At 38.9% G+C, this 19,474-nt stretch overlaps 2 protein-coding genes across 14 annotated transcripts in view; both read left to right on the top strand.

Annotated features, from left to right (window-relative positions):
- Positions 1-19,474, top strand: part of LOC114150140 (neuronal cell adhesion molecule-like) — a 98,693-nt gene that overhangs the window by 12,563 nt on the left and 66,656 nt on the right. The gene's annotated exons all lie outside the window — the stretch shown is intronic.
- On the top strand, positions 474-18,876 carry LOC114150201 (general transcription factor II-I repeat domain-containing protein 2-like). The gene is made up of 2 exons (XM_028026507.1): positions 474-2,723; positions 18,866-18,876. Exon 1 carries the CDS (start codon positions 610-612, stop codon positions 2,419-2,421), a length of 1,812 nt encoding a protein of 603 aa, XP_027882308.1. The 5' UTR covers positions 474-609; the 3' UTR covers positions 2,422-2,723; positions 18,866-18,876.

The raw sequence follows: 19,474 nt of genomic DNA on the forward strand, positions 1-19,474 counted from the left end.
CACATCTCTCCATGAGTGGAATCATGGTGGATGTGTTACTCAGAGGGCTCACTGCGTGCCATGGCACACGCCTCCACAGTTCCTGGGAGAGAAAAATAGGACGCATTTACTCATGGTCATTTGTAATATATCACTGAGGTGGAATTCATATAGCTCCCAGTTTTGATGTTAGCGCCTTCATTGTAGTTGACATTTTGGGATTTGCAGGAGGCAAAGGGCATTTTTTAGATGTTCCCACTGCTTTCATGAAATGTGTTTGGCTTGGTTTAAAGCAGTGGTGCCCAAACTATGGCCCGCGGGCCAGATGCGGCCCGCCTCCACATTTGGTCCGGCCCCCTGAACAATACCAGAGTATTTTCATATATGTGCATTTTTATTTGCAATAAAATGTTCCTTAGTAATGAACTTTATTTATTATTAACTATTAGTTAGTTACTATTTTATGCATGCATATAATTGACATATATCAGTTATATGCATGACATATAACGTATAACGACATATATGCGTAACATATAACAGACCCCAGAAGGGTGGATGGATGTTGCCTATCTGGCAACCCCCATCAAAAAATCTTAAACCCGCCTCTCTCAAAGAGCGAACGGAATAATGGCGAAAAGATTAGGTAAGAGAAAAATTGATTCAGAATGCAGGGCATTTAACCTGCAATGGACAAACGATTATTGTTTTGTCCAATGCAAAGAAAAGGCTGTCTGTCTCATCTGTCAAGAGGCGGTGGCGGTATTCAAAGAATACAATCTGCGGAGACACTATGAATCCCATCATAAAGACAAGTATGATAGCTTGCAAGGCCAAATGCGAGCAGACAAACTCTCAAAGCTAAAACGTGGATTGTTAGCTCAGCAGAATACATTTGTACGCCAAGTTCAGCTGAACCAGTCATCTGTTCGGGCCAGCTTTCGGGTTGCTCAACTGATAGCAAGCAGCGGTAAACCTTTCACTGACGGAGAATTTGTCAAGAAATGCATGAGAGCTGTAGCGGAGGAGGTGTGTCCCGAGAAGAAAGACGTCTTTAATGCCGTGAGTCTATCAGCCAGTACAATCACCAGACGCATTGAAGAAATCGGCGGTAATGTATATACCCAGCTGCAGCAGAAGGCGAAAGAGTTTGAATTTTTTTCGTTAGCACTGGATGAGAGCACGGACGTGCAGGACACCGCGCAGCTGCTCATTTTTATTCGTGGAGTTACTGCAAAATTTGAGATGTGCGAGGAGCTGGCAGCCCTCCAAAGTCTCAAAGGGACTACAACCGGGGAGGATATTTTCGGAAAAGTGTACCAAACCATGGGAGAGTTGGACCTGGACTGGTCAAAGCTGGCCAGCATCACAACTGACGGGGCTCCCAATATGGTGGGCATGTCTCGGGGTCTAATAGGACGCATGAACCGGGAGTTTGAAGAACGAGGTCTCACCGCACCGCTACAAGTCCACTGCCTAATTCACCAGCAAGCACTGTGCTGCAAAGTGTTGACGTGGAATTCTGTCATGAAGGTTGTGGTGTCATGCATAAACTTCATCAGAGCAAAGGGTCTTAAACACAGGCAGTTCCAAGAATTCCTGTCTGAACTGGAATCTGCGCACGGGGATGTGCTGTACTACACAGAGGTCCGATGGTTGAGCCGGGGCAGAGTTCTGAAGCGTTTTTACGAGCTGCTACCTGAAATTAACGCATTTCTTCATTCACAAAACAAAACTGTGCCAGAGCTGAAAGACCCAGAATGGAAATGGCATCTCGCATTTTTAACGGACATGACAGAAATAATGAACAGCTTTAACTTGCAGCTACAAGGCCAGGGGAAACTCATTTGTGAAATGTATTCCCACATCAAAGCATTTGAGGTGAAACTAGAGCTACTTTTGGGACAAGTGAAAAAGCACAGTTTTATCCATCTCCCTGCTACACAAAATCTCTCTGCAGAGAACCCAGCGGTCCCTTTTCCAGCTGAAAAGTGTGTGGAAGCACTGGAAATGCTAAAGGTGGAGTTCGGTGTGCGATTCCGTGAACTACCTATTTACGCAAAAGAAATCCGTCTTTTCCAGAACCCCTTTGTTGCCGACATCGATGAAGCCCAGCCTTCTTATCAGTTTGAGTTGGCCGAGTTACAGAACTGTGATGTTCTGAAAGATGCATTCAAGCCCAACAGTCTCATTGACTTCTATGCCGCCCTCCCAAACGACACGTACCCTAACATCAGAAAACACGCAATGAAGATGTCCACACTTTTTGGCAGCACGTATATCTGCGAGCAAACCTTTTCCCGTATGGAACTGTTGAAAACGTCAATGAGATCAAGATTGACAGATGAACATCTGCATCAGTGTTTGAGACTGGCAGTGACTAGAATGGAACCTGACATTCAACTTCTCACCAGTCAGATGCACGCCCACAGTTCACACTGATGAACAAAGGTAAGGTCATTTTTCTGATTTGAATGAGATGAGTCATTCTGAGTATAAAAATATAATCATAATAAAATCTACTGGGATAAAATCCATCTCCACAACCATACTGGTAGTAGTACTGATTGTGCTGTGGAGGTGCTGTATCACTTAGTTCAGTTTCTCAGCCTGCTTGCTTTGTGGGTTTCACAGGGAAGTTGATGAGCTGCAAACAGCGACGTCTACAAGCTATTAGAACCTACAAAAAGGTTATAAGGAAGGAACACAAGAACTTTGAGAGCCTGCTCATATGAGCCATTTAAGTAAGAGATTCTGCTCTGACAACTAAGCTGAACTTGGACCTTTTAAGATTGTGACCAGCACAACAGAAAGTTTATGTTCCATGGACTTTTTCTTTATGTGGAGAACCCAGTGTTATTTGGTTATTATTTATTTCATAAATAGTGTTATTTCCTGACTTTTGTTCTCTGAAGAATCCAGAAAAGGTTATTTGATTGTGCTTTCTGAAAAACAATACATTTTTATGTTTAGCACTCTTACAATCGTCACACTTTTTCTGTTACAAACTGACCCCGGCCCCCCATCAGAGAAGGGACAAGTTATGTGGCCCTCACAGGAGAAAGTTTGGGGACCCCTGGTTTAAAGGATAAAAATTTGTCATGCATTTTATCAGCTGCCCAATGTATTCACTATTAAGGCGGTTCAGAGGTTTACATACAGTTGTCGTGACATAGTAATTCGGATATTTTAATGGTACTTTTGGAGATTTAAATTATTATACACCAAATAAATATTCAGTAGATTTTTAATGAAATAACAGAATGTACAGGTCAGAAAACCAACAAATAAAACTAAGGCCTTTTAATACAAAGTGAGGTCAAACATGCAATCTGAATTATGCCAGAGGCAAAAATCATTGGAGTTGTTTTTTTTAAATTGCCATTCCAGCCAGAAAACAACAAAAACTATTCAAATAAATAATAAAAGCACCAAAAGTAACATTACATTCAAGCCCATAGCAAGTGTGAAACCCTCATACCAGACTTGTACTGAGCATTTGGACTTGGCCTGACTGAAGTGTGATGATTAAAACAATAGTTTCATTCCCACATCTGTCTGCGAGATCCTGAAGTGCTCAGAGCTTAAGGAATTATTTAAACCTCCGGGACTTTAAAAAGGATCCTTCGCTGCCCTGGGAACAGATTACACTCTGATCTCTACCACTTGCCATCAGGCTCCCAATCTCAAACCTGTTTCTGTTTCTCACATCGTTTCATTTTCTATCTGACTCTCTTGTTTCCACATCACTTTTAACATTTTTCATAAGCACAGATGCTAACTCTTGTTGAGCACCAGTATTGTCCCCCTGATTATCATTCTCATTTAGGTGAACATTTTAATTCAAAATTAGGGTTAGTGATGATAGTAGTAATTTTTCCTCAGTTGCCGTGACAAAATATTTAATTATTCAGAAAAGAAATAAGATTGAATAGATTTTTTTAGTTGTGCATTGTCAAAAAAAAATCTAATTAAGCCTCTGGTGTCACAAGTCATACTCTTCAGGATTATGCTGGTTGTGCACCTAAAAACCAACCCTGGGAGAGAGTGATAACCAGGTTCCCATAATCTGGATCTGGGGAAGACGTAAGGAGGGGGTAGTGATGATGAAATCCATTCAAACTGAACTCACCCACCCACCCAAACCACACCACAGGTTTAAAATGTCAGTCATGCCATCCTACACACAGTCCAAACTAAATCGGAGTGAAGGTCAAATGAAATATTTTAGGTTTTAAAGTTGGAGTGTGTGAAACAGTTCAGGAGGAGGAGGCTTTTGAGAAGACATAATGAGAGAAAGACAGATTTTTATGTAGTTTTATCTAAGTCATACATAACCTTGAGGTTTTGAAACCAATTCATAAGTCTGTCCTCACTATTTGAAACATAGACAGATCGGTATATGGTGAATGATCAGAAAGAATAAGTGCCCAGGACTTGGTCCATCTCAGTCTGATAAACCCCAAATATATATGTCTCCTTTCATTGCTCTAAACAATGTACCTGTTGGGGGCCTGAGGATAAGTCTTCTCCCCCTGGTACTTTTGTCTTCATTGTGTCCCTGCCTATGTGGGAAAGCTTATGGGATTCTACTATCAATACCCAACCCACTTTCTTCTCTTCTGTTTCACTACAAAAGTTAAGAAGTTGCAAGGGTTTGTCATGTCTGTTTCCTTTCTCAGGGGATTTTATTGTTTGCAAGCTGTTTTCCCCCGCCTAGCATGAAAATGCAGCCAAAGCACAAGCTGACGATTTGGCTGCAGAACAAAAACCTCTGAGTTTGTTCAACTAGGGCTGTTTATCTAAGCTGTGACTCAGCTGAAATTGGATTTTGGACGTGAATTTTGAAGCGAACCATAACATGGCTGATATGGTGTCCTTGACAGTCCTGATTTAAGAGTACGTCCCAAATGACGAGAATGAAAAGAAGCTTTTTGAATAAAACTTTTAAAAACACTAAATTATCTCTGGAACCGAGGTCCATCTTTTTCTATGACGCCTTGTTGCGACACATATTGTGCGACACATAATGGAGTAGGTGGCAATAGAAAACCTATCCAGGACAACTCGCCACAGAGCTTCAGTCTGACTGACACACCTCCTCTTTTTCACCATCAGACATGGTAAGCTGGTAAAAACGTGGCTATTTTACATAACATTGGACAACTGCACAGTTAACCTCCTTTATTCACCACTTAGCCCCTGCTGAACTAGAACAACCTTTGCATGGCTGTGTTTCTGATGGTAAAGCAGAATGTGAGGCATGTGCCTGACAAGGTTATGAGAGATAAATGGTGAAATGAAAATTAGGGTGTTGTAAGTTTGGACATAAATCCAATTGAGATGCTGTAGCATGACTTTAAAAGGGGCTGTTCATACTCATAAATCCATTACATTTTATTTTTATGGATTTGTAACGTACATCAGTGTGTGGGAAGTATAAAGGCAAAGCCATTGATTATTGATAAAAGCAGAGAGTTATGTAACTACTTGAAGACCTTGCCTTGAATAAGATTTCACATTGTTGTGCCGATAAAACTGAATGAAAATAATATGTAAACCTATTAGGAGGGTTGAAAAAATGACAACATTTTGGTGAAATGTTGAGCTTTGTTGATATTTATTTTAATTTTACATTTTAAATTTCCAAGTTACGTACTTGGAGAATTACAGAAGACAGGGTTAGCTTAGAGTGTGTAAAATTTACTCTGGCAGGTGTATTCAAAGAAAATTTTATTATGAGCTACATACAGTATAAGAGTGAGATTCCAATTAAACTTCAAGCTCTCAGATAAAAAGTTAAGTTCCAAGAAAAAACTGAGGACCCAGCAGGCTTTTTTCAAGGATATTAGGATTGTTATCTTTACTGTGTTTTTGCCAGTTAAATTCAAGTACCCTCTGAATTTACATTGTGTGGGTTCAAACATTTGAAAGAACATTCACAACAAACTTTACCGATTTAACAAATAAAGAAAATTAGAATAATTATTCCAACCCTCTTAAGATGTTTACAATACTTGCAGTCACAGTCAGTTGCAGCACAGCAGAGGCAACGTTCAGACCTAACAACATTCCTGAAAGCTTTGTATTATAAAATATTAATGAAACAAATTTGTAAGGCTCTGGTTTTCTTTTTTGTAGCACTGGCACTACACTTATCTAGGCTTCCACTTATCGAGAATTGCTTCCATTTTTTTCTATTGCTTTCACCCGCACTTCATAGTGTCATAAAAGTGTGTCATAGCATTGTTATTTATTATCTGTTGCTGTGAGAAGACTTGTTTTGTGTACAGTATTCCAAACAGCAAAGTGTTGCACTCCTCCCTACATTGTATTTGATGGCCCTTGAAGTGAACACCTCTATCTCCGCTGTCACTGGCTTTGCTGATATAGTGGCAGGTACAGGAGAAGCAGGGAAAACACAACACAGGACACACGACGCCCATCTACAACTAAGCCCAAAGCTATTTAAACCTCAAGCAGATTCAGATCTAAAAGTAGTTCCATTTAACAAAGAATTTGTTTCTGAAAAGAAATAAAAAGAGCAATCGAACCTTTCAACCTTTCTTATATTTATTGACCAGTATTTTCATGTTTCCACTGGTATTTTAATGTTTTTATCTGTTGTGATGAGCTCAAAATCTTTCATGTAGGAGGGCCTCCTTGCCTTTAGCTTAGCTCCTCCCACAGATTTTCTATCAGTTTCTCTTCTGACTGGGACACTTCAAAACACTGAAATTACTTCCACTCAGAAGAACTTCTCAATGAAATTTGTGAATGCATTAACTGGATAGAAATGCTCTATGATTAGCTTTTATCGCTAATAGTGTTTAGCATCAAAACAAATAGCAATCCCACTTTTTTCTGTGCAAGCAGAGCACTCCTAAATCAGCTGACATCATTCCCAGTATCGTGCTAACTTGTTGAGAAAAGTTTGTTTGAAATAACGTTATTAGTGGAGAAGCCACAACTTTCATAAGCAAGCCATGACTTTTTTTTTTGTTTGGTTTTTTTTTGTAAGTAGAAAAAAGTGAGTTTTATGTATCTATTTAGCTGTTAAAGAGAAGAAAGTTCAGGAAGCTTTGTCTATTTTAACAGTCGGGGAAGAAGTTATGATACTCTATTTTTTTTCATCTTATGACAAGGAGCTTAGTCCACAGCCCACATATATAACACTTTTTTATTTTTATATTTAGGTGTGGACTTATATTAACTCCTACATCATTTCAGAAAAGGAAACTCATTTGCTCAAGTAATCATAGCTTATTATTTGTCTCTTCCTACTCAAATTTGTTCGCAGTGTGGATTAAATATAACTCAAGATAACATCTTATTCCCTGAGGTCAGATTTAAATAGCTTCAGTTATGATGCTGTCCTGTTTCTTTATTCTCTGCTTCAGTCACCTTATATTTTTCCAAGGAAATATAAAGTGTGTAACTACTCAACACAAATGTGCATTATTCTGTATGATTTATGTTGGCATAATGTTGATAGAAATGACCAGTCCTAACATTTCTGTGATCCAGATAAGTTTTATTTTTTCACCAAAAGCAGAAGCAGCAGCTTTCAGTGAAGGAGAATGCAGGAGTGGTGCTCTAAATGTTTAATGGAGAGTTAAGGGATAAGGGGCATCTTCTGTCTCTGGCTGCATAGTGTCTCATTCCAGTCTGGCCAAGGTCCAGTGCTCACTGCAGTACTCTGACCCGCTATGCTGCTGCATTGAGAACGGATGTATTCATTGGAGAGGGTTTTAGCTTCACTGAAGTTATGCGGGGTATTGACTAGTTTGCACTGTGCAGTCTTCTCAAACATGGCCAGACTACAAAGATCTTCTGTCTCTGGAGTCGTCTGCACCTACATTTCAGTTTTTTGGCCTGGCCAATTGCTCTGCAGCAGCGGCTTCCAACCAGAATGCAGGCCGCTCGACCACCACCCACCAGCCCGTGTCACTGTCAAAGCCTTAGCGTTTTGGTGAGGCCCTGGCAGCCCCTGAATGGCTCTTTCAGTGCCACTTGGTGACAATGCATTTTTTCCATGCCATAAAGCAGATGCTGTATTATAGCTGCACAATACCGGGCCCATTTGAAACTGTTTACCATGTGAAAGGCACACCGGGATCAGGATGCCTGCCACTCTGTGGGGCTATTTAACTTGCCACTCAATAATGAGTACACAGTGGAAGGAAAAGAAGCAGACAGCTTTAACTGGCATTGTGATCTCTGCATGAAGAGAGGAAATGTGGAATAAAGTGTTGATCCAGGCCATTCTTCTGTTGCTGGGACTTTTCATACTTTCTGAATACAGTGATTACTGTGACACCAGAGGAGCTTGTCAGCAGCTGCACCTGTAGCAGGGGAAATTTGTAGTTTAATTCCTTGCATACCTTTATAAAAAAGTAGGATTTCTGCTTTACATTGCCTTGCAAGATAAACTCTTAATCTTTCAACTTTTTCTCGTTTTTCTGTTACAGCCATTAACTTCATGTAACCATGCTATGAAGTGAAAAAATAAAATGGTCTTAATTTTTTTCATCTGCTAAGACCTGAGATGTTTGTCACATTAGTGAACACATGTCACCATGAAGACTAAAGAACATGACAGGTCAGGGAGAAAAAGTAGACAGGTTTAAAGCAGCGGTAAGCTATAAAACATTATCCCAAGCTCTGAAAAGCTCAAAAAGCACTGTTCAACCCATTCTCTGAAATTTTAACCAGCATGGCATAAGTGTAATTACAGTCAAGAGTGCTATAATAACTCTGGAGGAGCTGCAGAGATCCCCAGTGGAGGTGGGAGAATCTGAGGAAATAATATCTATTAGTTGCGCCTCCACAATGCTAAATTTACGGAACAGCAGTAAGGAAAAAGCTATTGTGGAAAAAAATACAAGACAGGCACATAGAATCACTGTGAACATGTAGTAGAAAAGGTGCTCTGGTCAAATGAGACCAAATTTAAACTAAATCTAAGAAGGTTGGCATATACGCAGTTTTCTGCTTCTACATGATACATTCACTACAGTTTGGGAGCCTTATTTTAGAATATTTCAGCTAAAGATTTGTTGGTCTGTCCTTTAATTCTTTATTTTGTGACTAAACACTCAAGAAGCACTTTGAAAGGTCAGATGTACCCAGACAGACAGAAGTGCTGGTCAGCCACTCCTCACTGTCCTCTCAGATTAGATATGAGAAGTAGATCCTGAAGATAGAGACCACTCAGGCCCTCTCCTGAACCCAAGCTGTCTTTGGCCCCTCAGCACCACTCAGAGGGATAATCCTCCCTGACAAGAGCTCTGTGTGGCTGTCGAACGGTCATCAGTCTTGTCAAGTGCCTGACAAACAAACACCAATGCTCGAACACACACACACACACACACACACACACACACACACACACACACACACACACACACACACACACACACACACACACACACACACACACACACGTAGAAGCCCAGCCGGACATTTTTAGATAAAAACAATTCCCACCTCAGAAGACAAATATCACTGTAGAAAATAATGATGTAAACTTAGATATGACGCTGTTGACTGAACCAATTTAATTTCAGCAGTGGTTACAGTTGAGTGAACAGGAAGCTGAGCTCATTTATTTATTACTGCTGTTTGGAGTTCAAATATATATAAGCAAGCTTTGAGGTTCAGAAAGTGCAGTATCTTTCTGGCTGTGCAGCTGTGCTACCTTCGTATTCACACGGATGGTGTGTTTCATAGATATAGCTCGGAGAGAGTCAGTTTGGGAAGAGATAAAAAGACTTTTTGATGAAGAGAAAGTGAAAATGGAGAAGGAAGGTGTGGAGTGAAGGTAGTGGAATGGGCAAAGAAAAATCCTGGTCCACTTTTCTTCTGTTGATAGAGTTCTTGCATGGTTTTATTTTTCTACCTTCCTTTCATTCCTTTATCTTCCTCCAATCCTGTAATAAACAATAGATGTGAGCTATAAAGGACTTCACTTGAAATTTATAAAGAAGATGCTGCTTTAACCCAGCTTTACATTAATGGTGGATGAATCTGGCTCTGGTGAAACAGCAAATTCATCTGACATTGGTAGTATAAGGCAGTTGACCTGTAGCTGAGTTTACAGAAGCTCAATTGGTTTTACAAGTTAAAAGGAAAAGGTTTTAGTTTTACAAAAGGAACTTACCTCTTTATGGATCTGCCACATTTTCTGTGAAACACTAGTTCAAAAACATGAACCGCTAGTGCTACTCTTTGTCCCTATAGGTTTGAAGAATTGTTTTCCTACATTGGTTCATGAGAGAGCAACAGGCTTTGTAGTGTCATTTGCTCACATTATTGGCATTGGCAGGAACAAAAGTAGAGCATATGAGGCATTATTTTATCTATACAGGCCAGGGGAAAGTCAAGGGCTGTGTGCTAGCATGCCAGTGACTGAAGGTGGCGACTGATCTTTAGTTCAAAGCACCATTATTATAAACAGCTTCAAGTAGCTTCTAGTGTGGGTTTAGACTTTGACACGTTCAGTCCCAAGACATCCAGTTGACTTTTGTATAAAAGAAATTCAGCAATTTTTATATTTAACTTTGAATTTAGTCACTGAAAAGGCAACAAAAAGAAAAAGGTTGACTAGTTTAAATCCAACAGCTAAGATTTATTTTTCTGTCTTTCTTTCTTGTTTTCTAGTTTACATTTAATGGACAACAAATGTAGATTCAAAACACCCCTCTCTCACCATTTGAAAGTGTGTTCATTCATTTACCTTCAAAAATATTACATCCCATATGCAGCAGATAGGCTGCCTGAAACTTCTCTATGTTGTAAGTACCTGTGCATGTTTCACAGATACCAAAGAAATCACATCAGTGAGAAAAACCCAGGCCCAAATGCCTGTAAATGACAAAGCTGTTGTCTCCAGAAAATCAAACTAAAGGGTTCCCCCCCACAAAGCTTCGTCTTATCCTTGGAGGCAGTCTCTCTGACATTGTGCATTGAGGCACAGCTTGTCTGTTTGCTTTGTTTTGTCACTAATTTATTCATTTAAGCGGTGGCAGCTATATTCAAAGACAATAGTGCACAAGCTCCGAGTTGAATTAACCTCAATAATTATGCAGTTCTGACGAAATAAAAGCCCAATTGTTACTCTCTCCTTAAAATTCCAGCCCCCCTTCTGTGCTTGGTATCCAAGTGAAGAAATGACTCCTTCCAAGAAGATACCAAACTCAAATCTTTTAAAAGATTGGACAATGCTCTATTCTGTTTGTGCCAGGGTTTCTTGATTGTATCCTCCAAACTTACATTCTTGTTTACGATTGCATGTTTAGGCAATGGAAAGCAAGTATCCACTATAAGTGCAATTGTTATAAGTTAACCTGCTGTCAGTGCAAAGATTTGTCTTCTCAAAACATCTTAAAGCTAGATTCTTAACATGTCTCCAATAAAAACACAGATCAAAAGGCTAATGGAGTCCTTTGATCAATACATAAGCTTTTGACTGTATACTTTATAACACCAGAGGCTGAACATATATAGGGCATTTGAATCCATTAAAGGTGCATTCCAATAAACGGGGCTATTTGATTCACAGTTAAGTGTTTACAAGTATTACATCCTGAAATACTTGCTCAGGTAGTTTCATATTAAAGAATCTTGCTTGGTTAAATGCATTGCTCTCACTATGTGGTCAGCTAGGCTTACTTTGCAAAGCTAATCTCTTATGAGACTGAAAATAAGTCACCCTCCAAGCTTCAAAATATTCAAACAACATCTTCCTTTCTGGTAGCTTTGGGCTTAAATTTGCTATGATGATAAATTATAAACCGCTCTGTAGCCGCATGCACCATTTCTATTCTGTTCTGCTTATTTCATTGATTTGATTAAGCCTCACTAAGTTAGACAGATGCCTTATTCTTTTTTTTTCATCAAGTATTTTTTAGAGAACAGTAACCTTTTTCAGAAAGGTTTTTACACTGAGCTGCTTCCAGATGGTTCTTTGCAACAAACCATCTGGTATTATATAAAGACCATATTCTAATGGTGAGTGAATGAGAGGCAGCACACATAATAAGTTGATTGACATCCATTTACCTCCTCTCAAAAATAACTGACTGACTGGGTTTTGTGATTATGCTACTTTTGCTTCCAAATAATGTTCCTAGGGGTGAGATGGACTGAGCTCTCAGAAATGAAGGAAAGTGGGTCTAAAATGTAGCAATTAAATCTCACATCTATTTTTAGGTTATTTTGTTTTGTTTTTATAAAAACCATAGTAACCAAAACTTTATGAAGTTCATTATTCAGGTCACAGGATTTATCTTTTGAGTCAAAGCTAAAATGGGGCTCTAGTTGTTCCATTTGCTCCATTGTTAATGTGCCTGTGGGTACACTGGGGATGCAAATGGCCTGCAACCTACACCAAATAGGATGTAAATATTAAACAAAGATCAGTTACTAAGAGTTTGGAAAAAAACACTTATCACAATCAGTTTGAATCACAAGACAGGATGATTTTGTTCTTTTTCACCAAAAATTCAGACTCTATCATTTGATTCTAGCCTCAGTTTCCTGTTCCCAGCTGAATTTGCTAGGAACAGGTCATCTGCTGCTGTAGCGCCATCTGGTGCACAGAGATGGTTTACCACAATTTGATTGTAACAAATAGCTATTTGAGTAATTGTTACTTTTTTATTGTCTAAAGCCAATCTGCTGCTTCTCCTCTGACCTCTGACATTAACAAAAGATTTCGCCCACAAAGCTGACGACCACTGGAAAATTTCCTTTTTTGGACTGTTTTCTGTGAGAGTTGCTAGTATGAGAAAATTCGAGGGCAAGCAACATTTAAAGACACATCAATGCCTAAATACACTGAGCTACTGCCATATGTTTGGTGGATTAACAAGCAACTTAACTATAAAGATGTAAGATGTGCATGCTAAACAAGAAAACATCACAAACCCTCCACCTGCTTGTATTATGGGTTTGTTTTTTTCATTCACCAAAATAGTTGTTCAAATGCAACTTTGAAAGTCTAAGTTTTACTCCCTTTTCCAGCTAGTGAGATGAAATATGTTCAGGCAAGTAATTTTTTAATTAAACCACGGCTGCTTGAAAAAATCCAACACACTAACCAATACCTAATATCTAGGCGGTGTCTCCAGGGTATTTTTTGCAATTTCTCTGACAATCACAAAGTCTAACCTTGCAGTGAACCTGTGAGTTCCCCGTGTTACTTCAGAAGATTTAGCGCAGCCATAAATATCTTTTATGAATATTTATTCTCTCTGTGGAAAAAAAAATCCCAGATTGGTTATAAATGGCACTGCGCCTGCTTTATTTACAACTTTAACATGGAGTTAAAAATACTCGACATGTCATTACATTGTTATTCTACCACAGATCAACATCCCTGTGGCTGAGTCTGTATTTATTTTTAATCTGTTTTACAAATACATTACATCCATTTGAAACAGTAACTTTAAAAACCTCATATTTACTTCAAGCTCTAATGCAAATCCTATTAAAGCCTCATCAGTCTCAAAAGTTGTAGAGTGAAGAGGTAACATTTATTTGCTATTGTGAGTATTTTACTTCGATGCATTTCACTGGACCTCTAAAATCTGTTTGGGGCTAAAACTGGCAAAACAATATTCAAAACAATAGTTTTGCACAGCTTAAAGTCAGAAAGCACAAGCATGATGGATTCCTTACTAATGGCATCTGGCCGCAATAAATCACCCATCTGAGGAATAAGTATTAGCTGACTGGAGAAAAACAAAACAACAGCTTAAAACAACACCAGAAGCACATTTGCATCCTGCATTTGGCTGCTACACGAAGGACGATGAAAAATTTGGCTCATACATAACGCAGTTGTTGAGATAAAAGCCTGCCTTCGTCAGTGTTCCCAGTGAGCAGTGAGAGGTTTGGGAATTGGATGCCAAGAAATGTTTTTTTTTTTTTTGTTTTTAAGTCAGGTGTTTCTAAAAATAGAAAACTGCCAGAAGCCTTCTTCTTGTTTGTGTTTGCACAGCTTAAACTAGTTTATTTGCTTAGTTTGACCAGTGATCGGTCAATGAAAGGACTTTCTGCTTATTTCAGCATCATTATGGGGCTCTGCAGTTTTTTGGCCATTCTGGAGAAACCCAGACTCTCTGTGTGTTTTCTGTGTTCAGGGGGGGTGAATTATTGATGCTGTGTAAATCTAATCTTCCTCATGGCAGGTGTGGCATGTACTGTTTGTTGTGTGTGTGTCTGCATGTCACACAGTGGAGGAGGAAGAAAAAGAGGGAGCAATAGTGTAATTAAAAGGAAGCCCAATTTGCAGTCCAACCCACACTCACACAGCCACGCAGACTATCTCTGAATACCTTCCTTACAGACATAATGACCATACTACATCCTTCACCTTCCTTTTTTCCATCAGTCTGACTATGGTGCATGTTGGTCTTCTCTCCTCCTCCCACCTCCTTCTTCCCTTCTTCTTTCTTATCCTTTCTACTCTTTGTCCAACTAACTAAGCAGCGTGCCTGAGTCAGACTGCAGCCGTCTGCTGTTGTGCAGCACGCAGACAAGCTGCTCGGGTTTGACCAGTGATATCATCTCATTGTGTCTGAGCTGTCACCTGCACCATGGATCAGGGGCTCCTTGAAGGAAAGGAGAGATGAGGGGCAAAGGAGAAATAGGTGAAGAAGAAAGGGAGAAGGAGACAGGAATGCCAGGAGGGAGGAAGAACTGCGTGGTCTTCCTCCACTGAGTGAAGCAAACACTGGGCAAACTTAACAGACAAATATTTACTGTGACACTTTTAGAGATCACAATCTCCTATTTTACCTATAGATGTGTTTTTGTTTTAGTGTTTTGCTCTGGTGCAATTCATATTAGATGCCTTGATTTTGTTGACATCTAACTGATGTTAGATGTTCATTGATCTCTCCAACTTCTACTTCTGTTTTCTTTATGCAGTACTATTTATATAGTATAATTTACTATACTTTCACTTAATTAAAAAAAACTAATGTAAAATAAAATAGTGACTTTAAAATGAAATTGTTCTCCGGATTGTTTTACAAAGGTATTTTTGATTCCAAAATGTGTTAAAGCACATTGTATTTATACTTACAGACCAATCCAGCTTACATTATATATATGAATATATTTAATTTTGACCTGCCAATCACTAGTCAGAGCCAATAAGAGGAAATATTTTGGTTATCCATCATTGTTTTATGGTCTGTTAGCAGTTTGATGTGTGATGATGTGGGCATTATTTGATGGTAATCCATGACAGCATAAATTTAAGATAATGTCCTACTGATATATGTGAGGTTTGCCGTACATCCTAAATGAGGAATCACATTAAGCAAGTAATAAAATAGTTACAATGAAAAGCAATATCTGCTTGTGAAAAACAGTAGCTGATGGGAACCGACACTCAGCTTAATATATGGGTGTGATAACGTTAGATTGAATTTTAACAATAGCTGAAGGCTGTTGGAAACTTTCTCTGGTTCCTGCTGGTTTACCTGCCTGCTTTCCAGTCGAGTCTCCAGCAGGTTAGGCCTTTGATCTAAAACATTTTGTTCATTTTTCCTAGGAGGTTCTTGAAAAGTGCTTGTCCGCTTTTAACGGAGATGAAACTATTTGAACAGACGAGTCATTTACAAGGAACTCTGCAAAATTAAATAAAGTCAAGCTACTTTAGAGGTGATTTAATTTCAGTGTTTACCTAGCTTTATTTGTTTGTGTGACTCATTTATTTCACTCTAAACATACACACAAACACCAAGGTATTTATGTATCGTGATATTATGACAAACAGACATACAGCTTCCCATATGAATGTCCTTCCTTAGATATGCATGCCATCATGTATATCTTATCATTACCTTCACTTTTTCACTGTTCTTTTAACTTTCATTATCTTTTTTTTCTCTCTCTATATTTCTCATCTATCAGCCTCCCTTCATTTATTCTCTTCATCTGCTGCTACATGAAGTGTGTGTGTGTGTGTGCGTTGGGGTGTTCATGTGTAAGTCTGCCTCAAACAGGCTGATTCATGCTCTCTCCTTTACCGCAGAGCACCGTAGCATACCATCACTCACAGCCCGCCATCTGCAGCTTGGATCAGATTTGTTTATTTTTAGCAATATGTGTATTAACAGAGCGCACGGAAGTTATTTTCTTTTTGTCTCTTTTGTATTTCTATTGAGTTATTAAGCACAGTGTGGACTTTCTTTTGAAAGAAAGAGCAGGAAGCAAAGGATCACACTGACAGTTTTTTGGACTGACTAAGAATGTGCTTATTTCTGCTTTGTGCTCATCAAAAAACTGTCCACGTATTTGCTTCAAGGCAGATAGTTTGATGTTTTTCACTAGGCCTTTTCTTTGCCATCTGTTTTTCTTTTTATTTGAACAGGTGTGTGCTTGTTCAAAGCTTTTAGCCAGAGTTTAGAAACCATTTTGTGGTTAACTTTCTGTGTCCATTCACTGGAGGCGGCCAATGCAATATGAAGTCAGAAGGCCCATGCACTCAATGTAAGAGATGCACATATGTCCTAAGATAAATATTTATGCAACTTTTCCCCTTTACTGTTGCTTTGGTGTTAGAAATTCCTAACATCCCATATAATAGAATAAAAAGGCTTTTATGAGCCTTTCATTCTATTGTGTATAAAACATGTTTGCATCAAATAAATCTCTCTTTAAATGTTTTATCTGATTGACAGTGCTTTTCAAAAGTACTTGCATCCTCTGAACATTTCTCAGTTTTTTTGTATAAGGACACCATGTGTTGTTTTCCTTCTGCTTTGTGTTTGACACAAAAAATAAATAAAAATAAATAATGTTAAACCTTCAGGTTGCAATATGACATATTGAGAAGTTGATAATATACCCAGATTTTTCGGAATCAAACCACCATCAAAAAATTGTTTGGTTCAGTTTTTTGATGGCATTTTTAGTGACTATAGTTCACCACAGGTAAACTTTAGTCACTCAAGTTTCACCTTTGGAAATTAGCCTTACCTTAAACCTCTCCCTTATGAAAAATGACATAAGAGAGAGATGTTCTCTCAAACATGGCATGTCAAACATGACTTCCATCCACTTTTACATCAATCATACAAATGGATCCACTGTGGGAACAAACGTCCTGAGCTTCATACTTGTAGTTCTGACCTTAAAGCAGGAAATTTGTTGTAAACAAGAAGCAGGTGAGAAATAGAAACATAATTACGAACTGATTTGTGTTGACCTACCTCTTAAGACTATAATTAAAACTAGTAATAAAAATGTCAGGACCTGTGGATGTAACATGACAGCGTGGGTGCTGCATGGTGACCTGCTCGCTTGTTCTGTAGAGGCTGGTTTGAGGAGGCAGGTGGTTTGGTAGTCAGCCTCACAGCATGGGTGAGGATGAGGATGAGAGAAAGTATGGAAGAAGAAATATCTCATTGCCCTCCTGCTGCCAGAAACATGCACATCAAAGATAGCTGCTAGTGACACCCAGCTGCCTCAGCTGTTGTTGGGGTAAGCTAATGAAACTAATGAGAACTAATGAAAGTTAAATTTCAAACAATACTTCAGCAGCGAGTTCTGCTCTTCCTGCCGCTGCTAGTGAAGTAAAGGCTTGATGCTGAAGAGCTGTGTAAAGTAAAACTATCATTCACCCGCCCAGCTCTAGCTGGTGTGTTATGCATCAGCAGGCCGGGTTGTTTTTGCTTATGGCCATAGCATTTCCAGCAGTAATGAACAGCCTGGATGGCGCGCCCCGTGCAGCATCGATCTTGCTCTCTCACACAGACGGCGGATGGAAATTGGTCCTGGTGGGGAGGCATAGGCGGCGCACACATGCCTATGCCGTCTGTGGATGCATATGGACATAGGGATCAGAGCCCATTCACATACAGAGAGAATGAGTGCGTGGAAGACAGTGTGTGTTTGTTATCACCCGCGGACGCTCGATGCTCACTGGGCCGGAGATGATCTTCTTATGGGTGACAGTATGGGCCATATAAGAGGAAAAAACCTGCTCAGCGGAGCTCTCCCTCCTTTTGCCGCGGAGTGCTCCTGGAAATCTTCCACCTCCCCTCGTGTCGTCAGCTGGTGTGCTCTGCAGTTGGAGGCGAGCCCCTTCCAGACTCTGTGTCAAAGCAGGCTGCAATGCTTCCTCTCCTGCTTCATTAGCACATGAATGGCTGCCATATTGCTGTGTATGTTTTGGCATCTTCTGGCAGGCCATCCAGGGTCGCTGGTTAGTTAGCAATACATAAAAGGAGCTGGACTTTCATAAAAAGACGCATAAAAAGTAAAATAATAGTACTTTAAAGTCTCTTGGCTTCATGATTAGACAAGTCATGGAGAACAAAACCATTTAGTGAGGTTATCTCAGATGGAAAGATTCACTCTGGAAATATCGACATAATATCTGAATATCCTCAGGGAGGTTGTGGAGCAAATAAAATAAGAATGAGTATAAAACCCATAAAGAAAAGGTTTCCGGAATTAAATCTATAAACCAGCATAATTGCTGGTCATAATAACATTGTGATTGCCTATTTAGAAAAAATATTAGCAGTAATAAAGATGTTGATAAAAACATCTAGAATCACATTAAGAACAAAAATACATACATAAAAGAAGGTAGATTGGTGGAAATTGTCGATCAGCAGATCTGCATGTAAATAGCCTCTGATCAGAGAATTCACCATGCATTGAAAACACTTTTCAATCTGAATGCCGTTCCAGAGTAAAGAACATTTAAAGTTAGCTATTTCCATCATCAGTGAGGTTGAATTAGACCAAATCAGAGATAGTAAATATGTGACATGGTTACTAAAAAGAATATTTTGTACAACATGTCAAGATGGTTTAATCAGGCTGGAAGACAGAGACAGAGTTGAGGAGATAACAGAAAGGCTGAACAAAGTATAGCAAAGGAGCTACTGTTCAGCTCAAAATTATTCATATACCCAGCAGATTTTGGTTTAAAGAAGTAGTTTTAACTTTACAGTCATGTTTCTTTATATCGTCCTCTAATGATAAAACATTCGGCGGTTTGGAAAAAAGGCTTTTAAGATCCCTGATCTTGATCTTAACTGTTTGAAAGATTGAGATGAAATTTAAAGCTATAGTTTTCTTCAACAATTTGAAAGGACATCTCAGTGACCTTTAGATGGAAATATCTGATATTTATCAGAATTATTTGAAAGAAAATGCAGATTATGATTCATGTGTATTTATTATTAAGTCGCTTGATTGTTGTCACATGTGTTTTCACCTGCACATTATTTGCACTGGACAATTTTGGAAGAGATTTTTATGTCCTTGAATTTGTGTTTTTAAGTTGATAAAAGGAAAAAAAGATATATATGATTTAATTTCTCTCTATTATAATGACTTCATTTTTTTCAGTTAAGGAATACAGAAGTAATTCTGTGTAAGCACATATATGGGAGAATAAAAGGGTTTCAAGGCTGTTTTTGATGCAGCTTCTTACTAAAACTTATTCTTCATAGTTTTT

Source organism: Xiphophorus couchianus, chromosome 2 (assembly GCF_001444195.1).
Source record: "Xiphophorus couchianus chromosome 2, X_couchianus-1.0, whole genome shotgun sequence".
In the NCBI taxonomy this organism is placed as follows: Eukaryota; Metazoa; Chordata; class Actinopteri; order Cyprinodontiformes; family Poeciliidae; genus Xiphophorus; species Xiphophorus couchianus.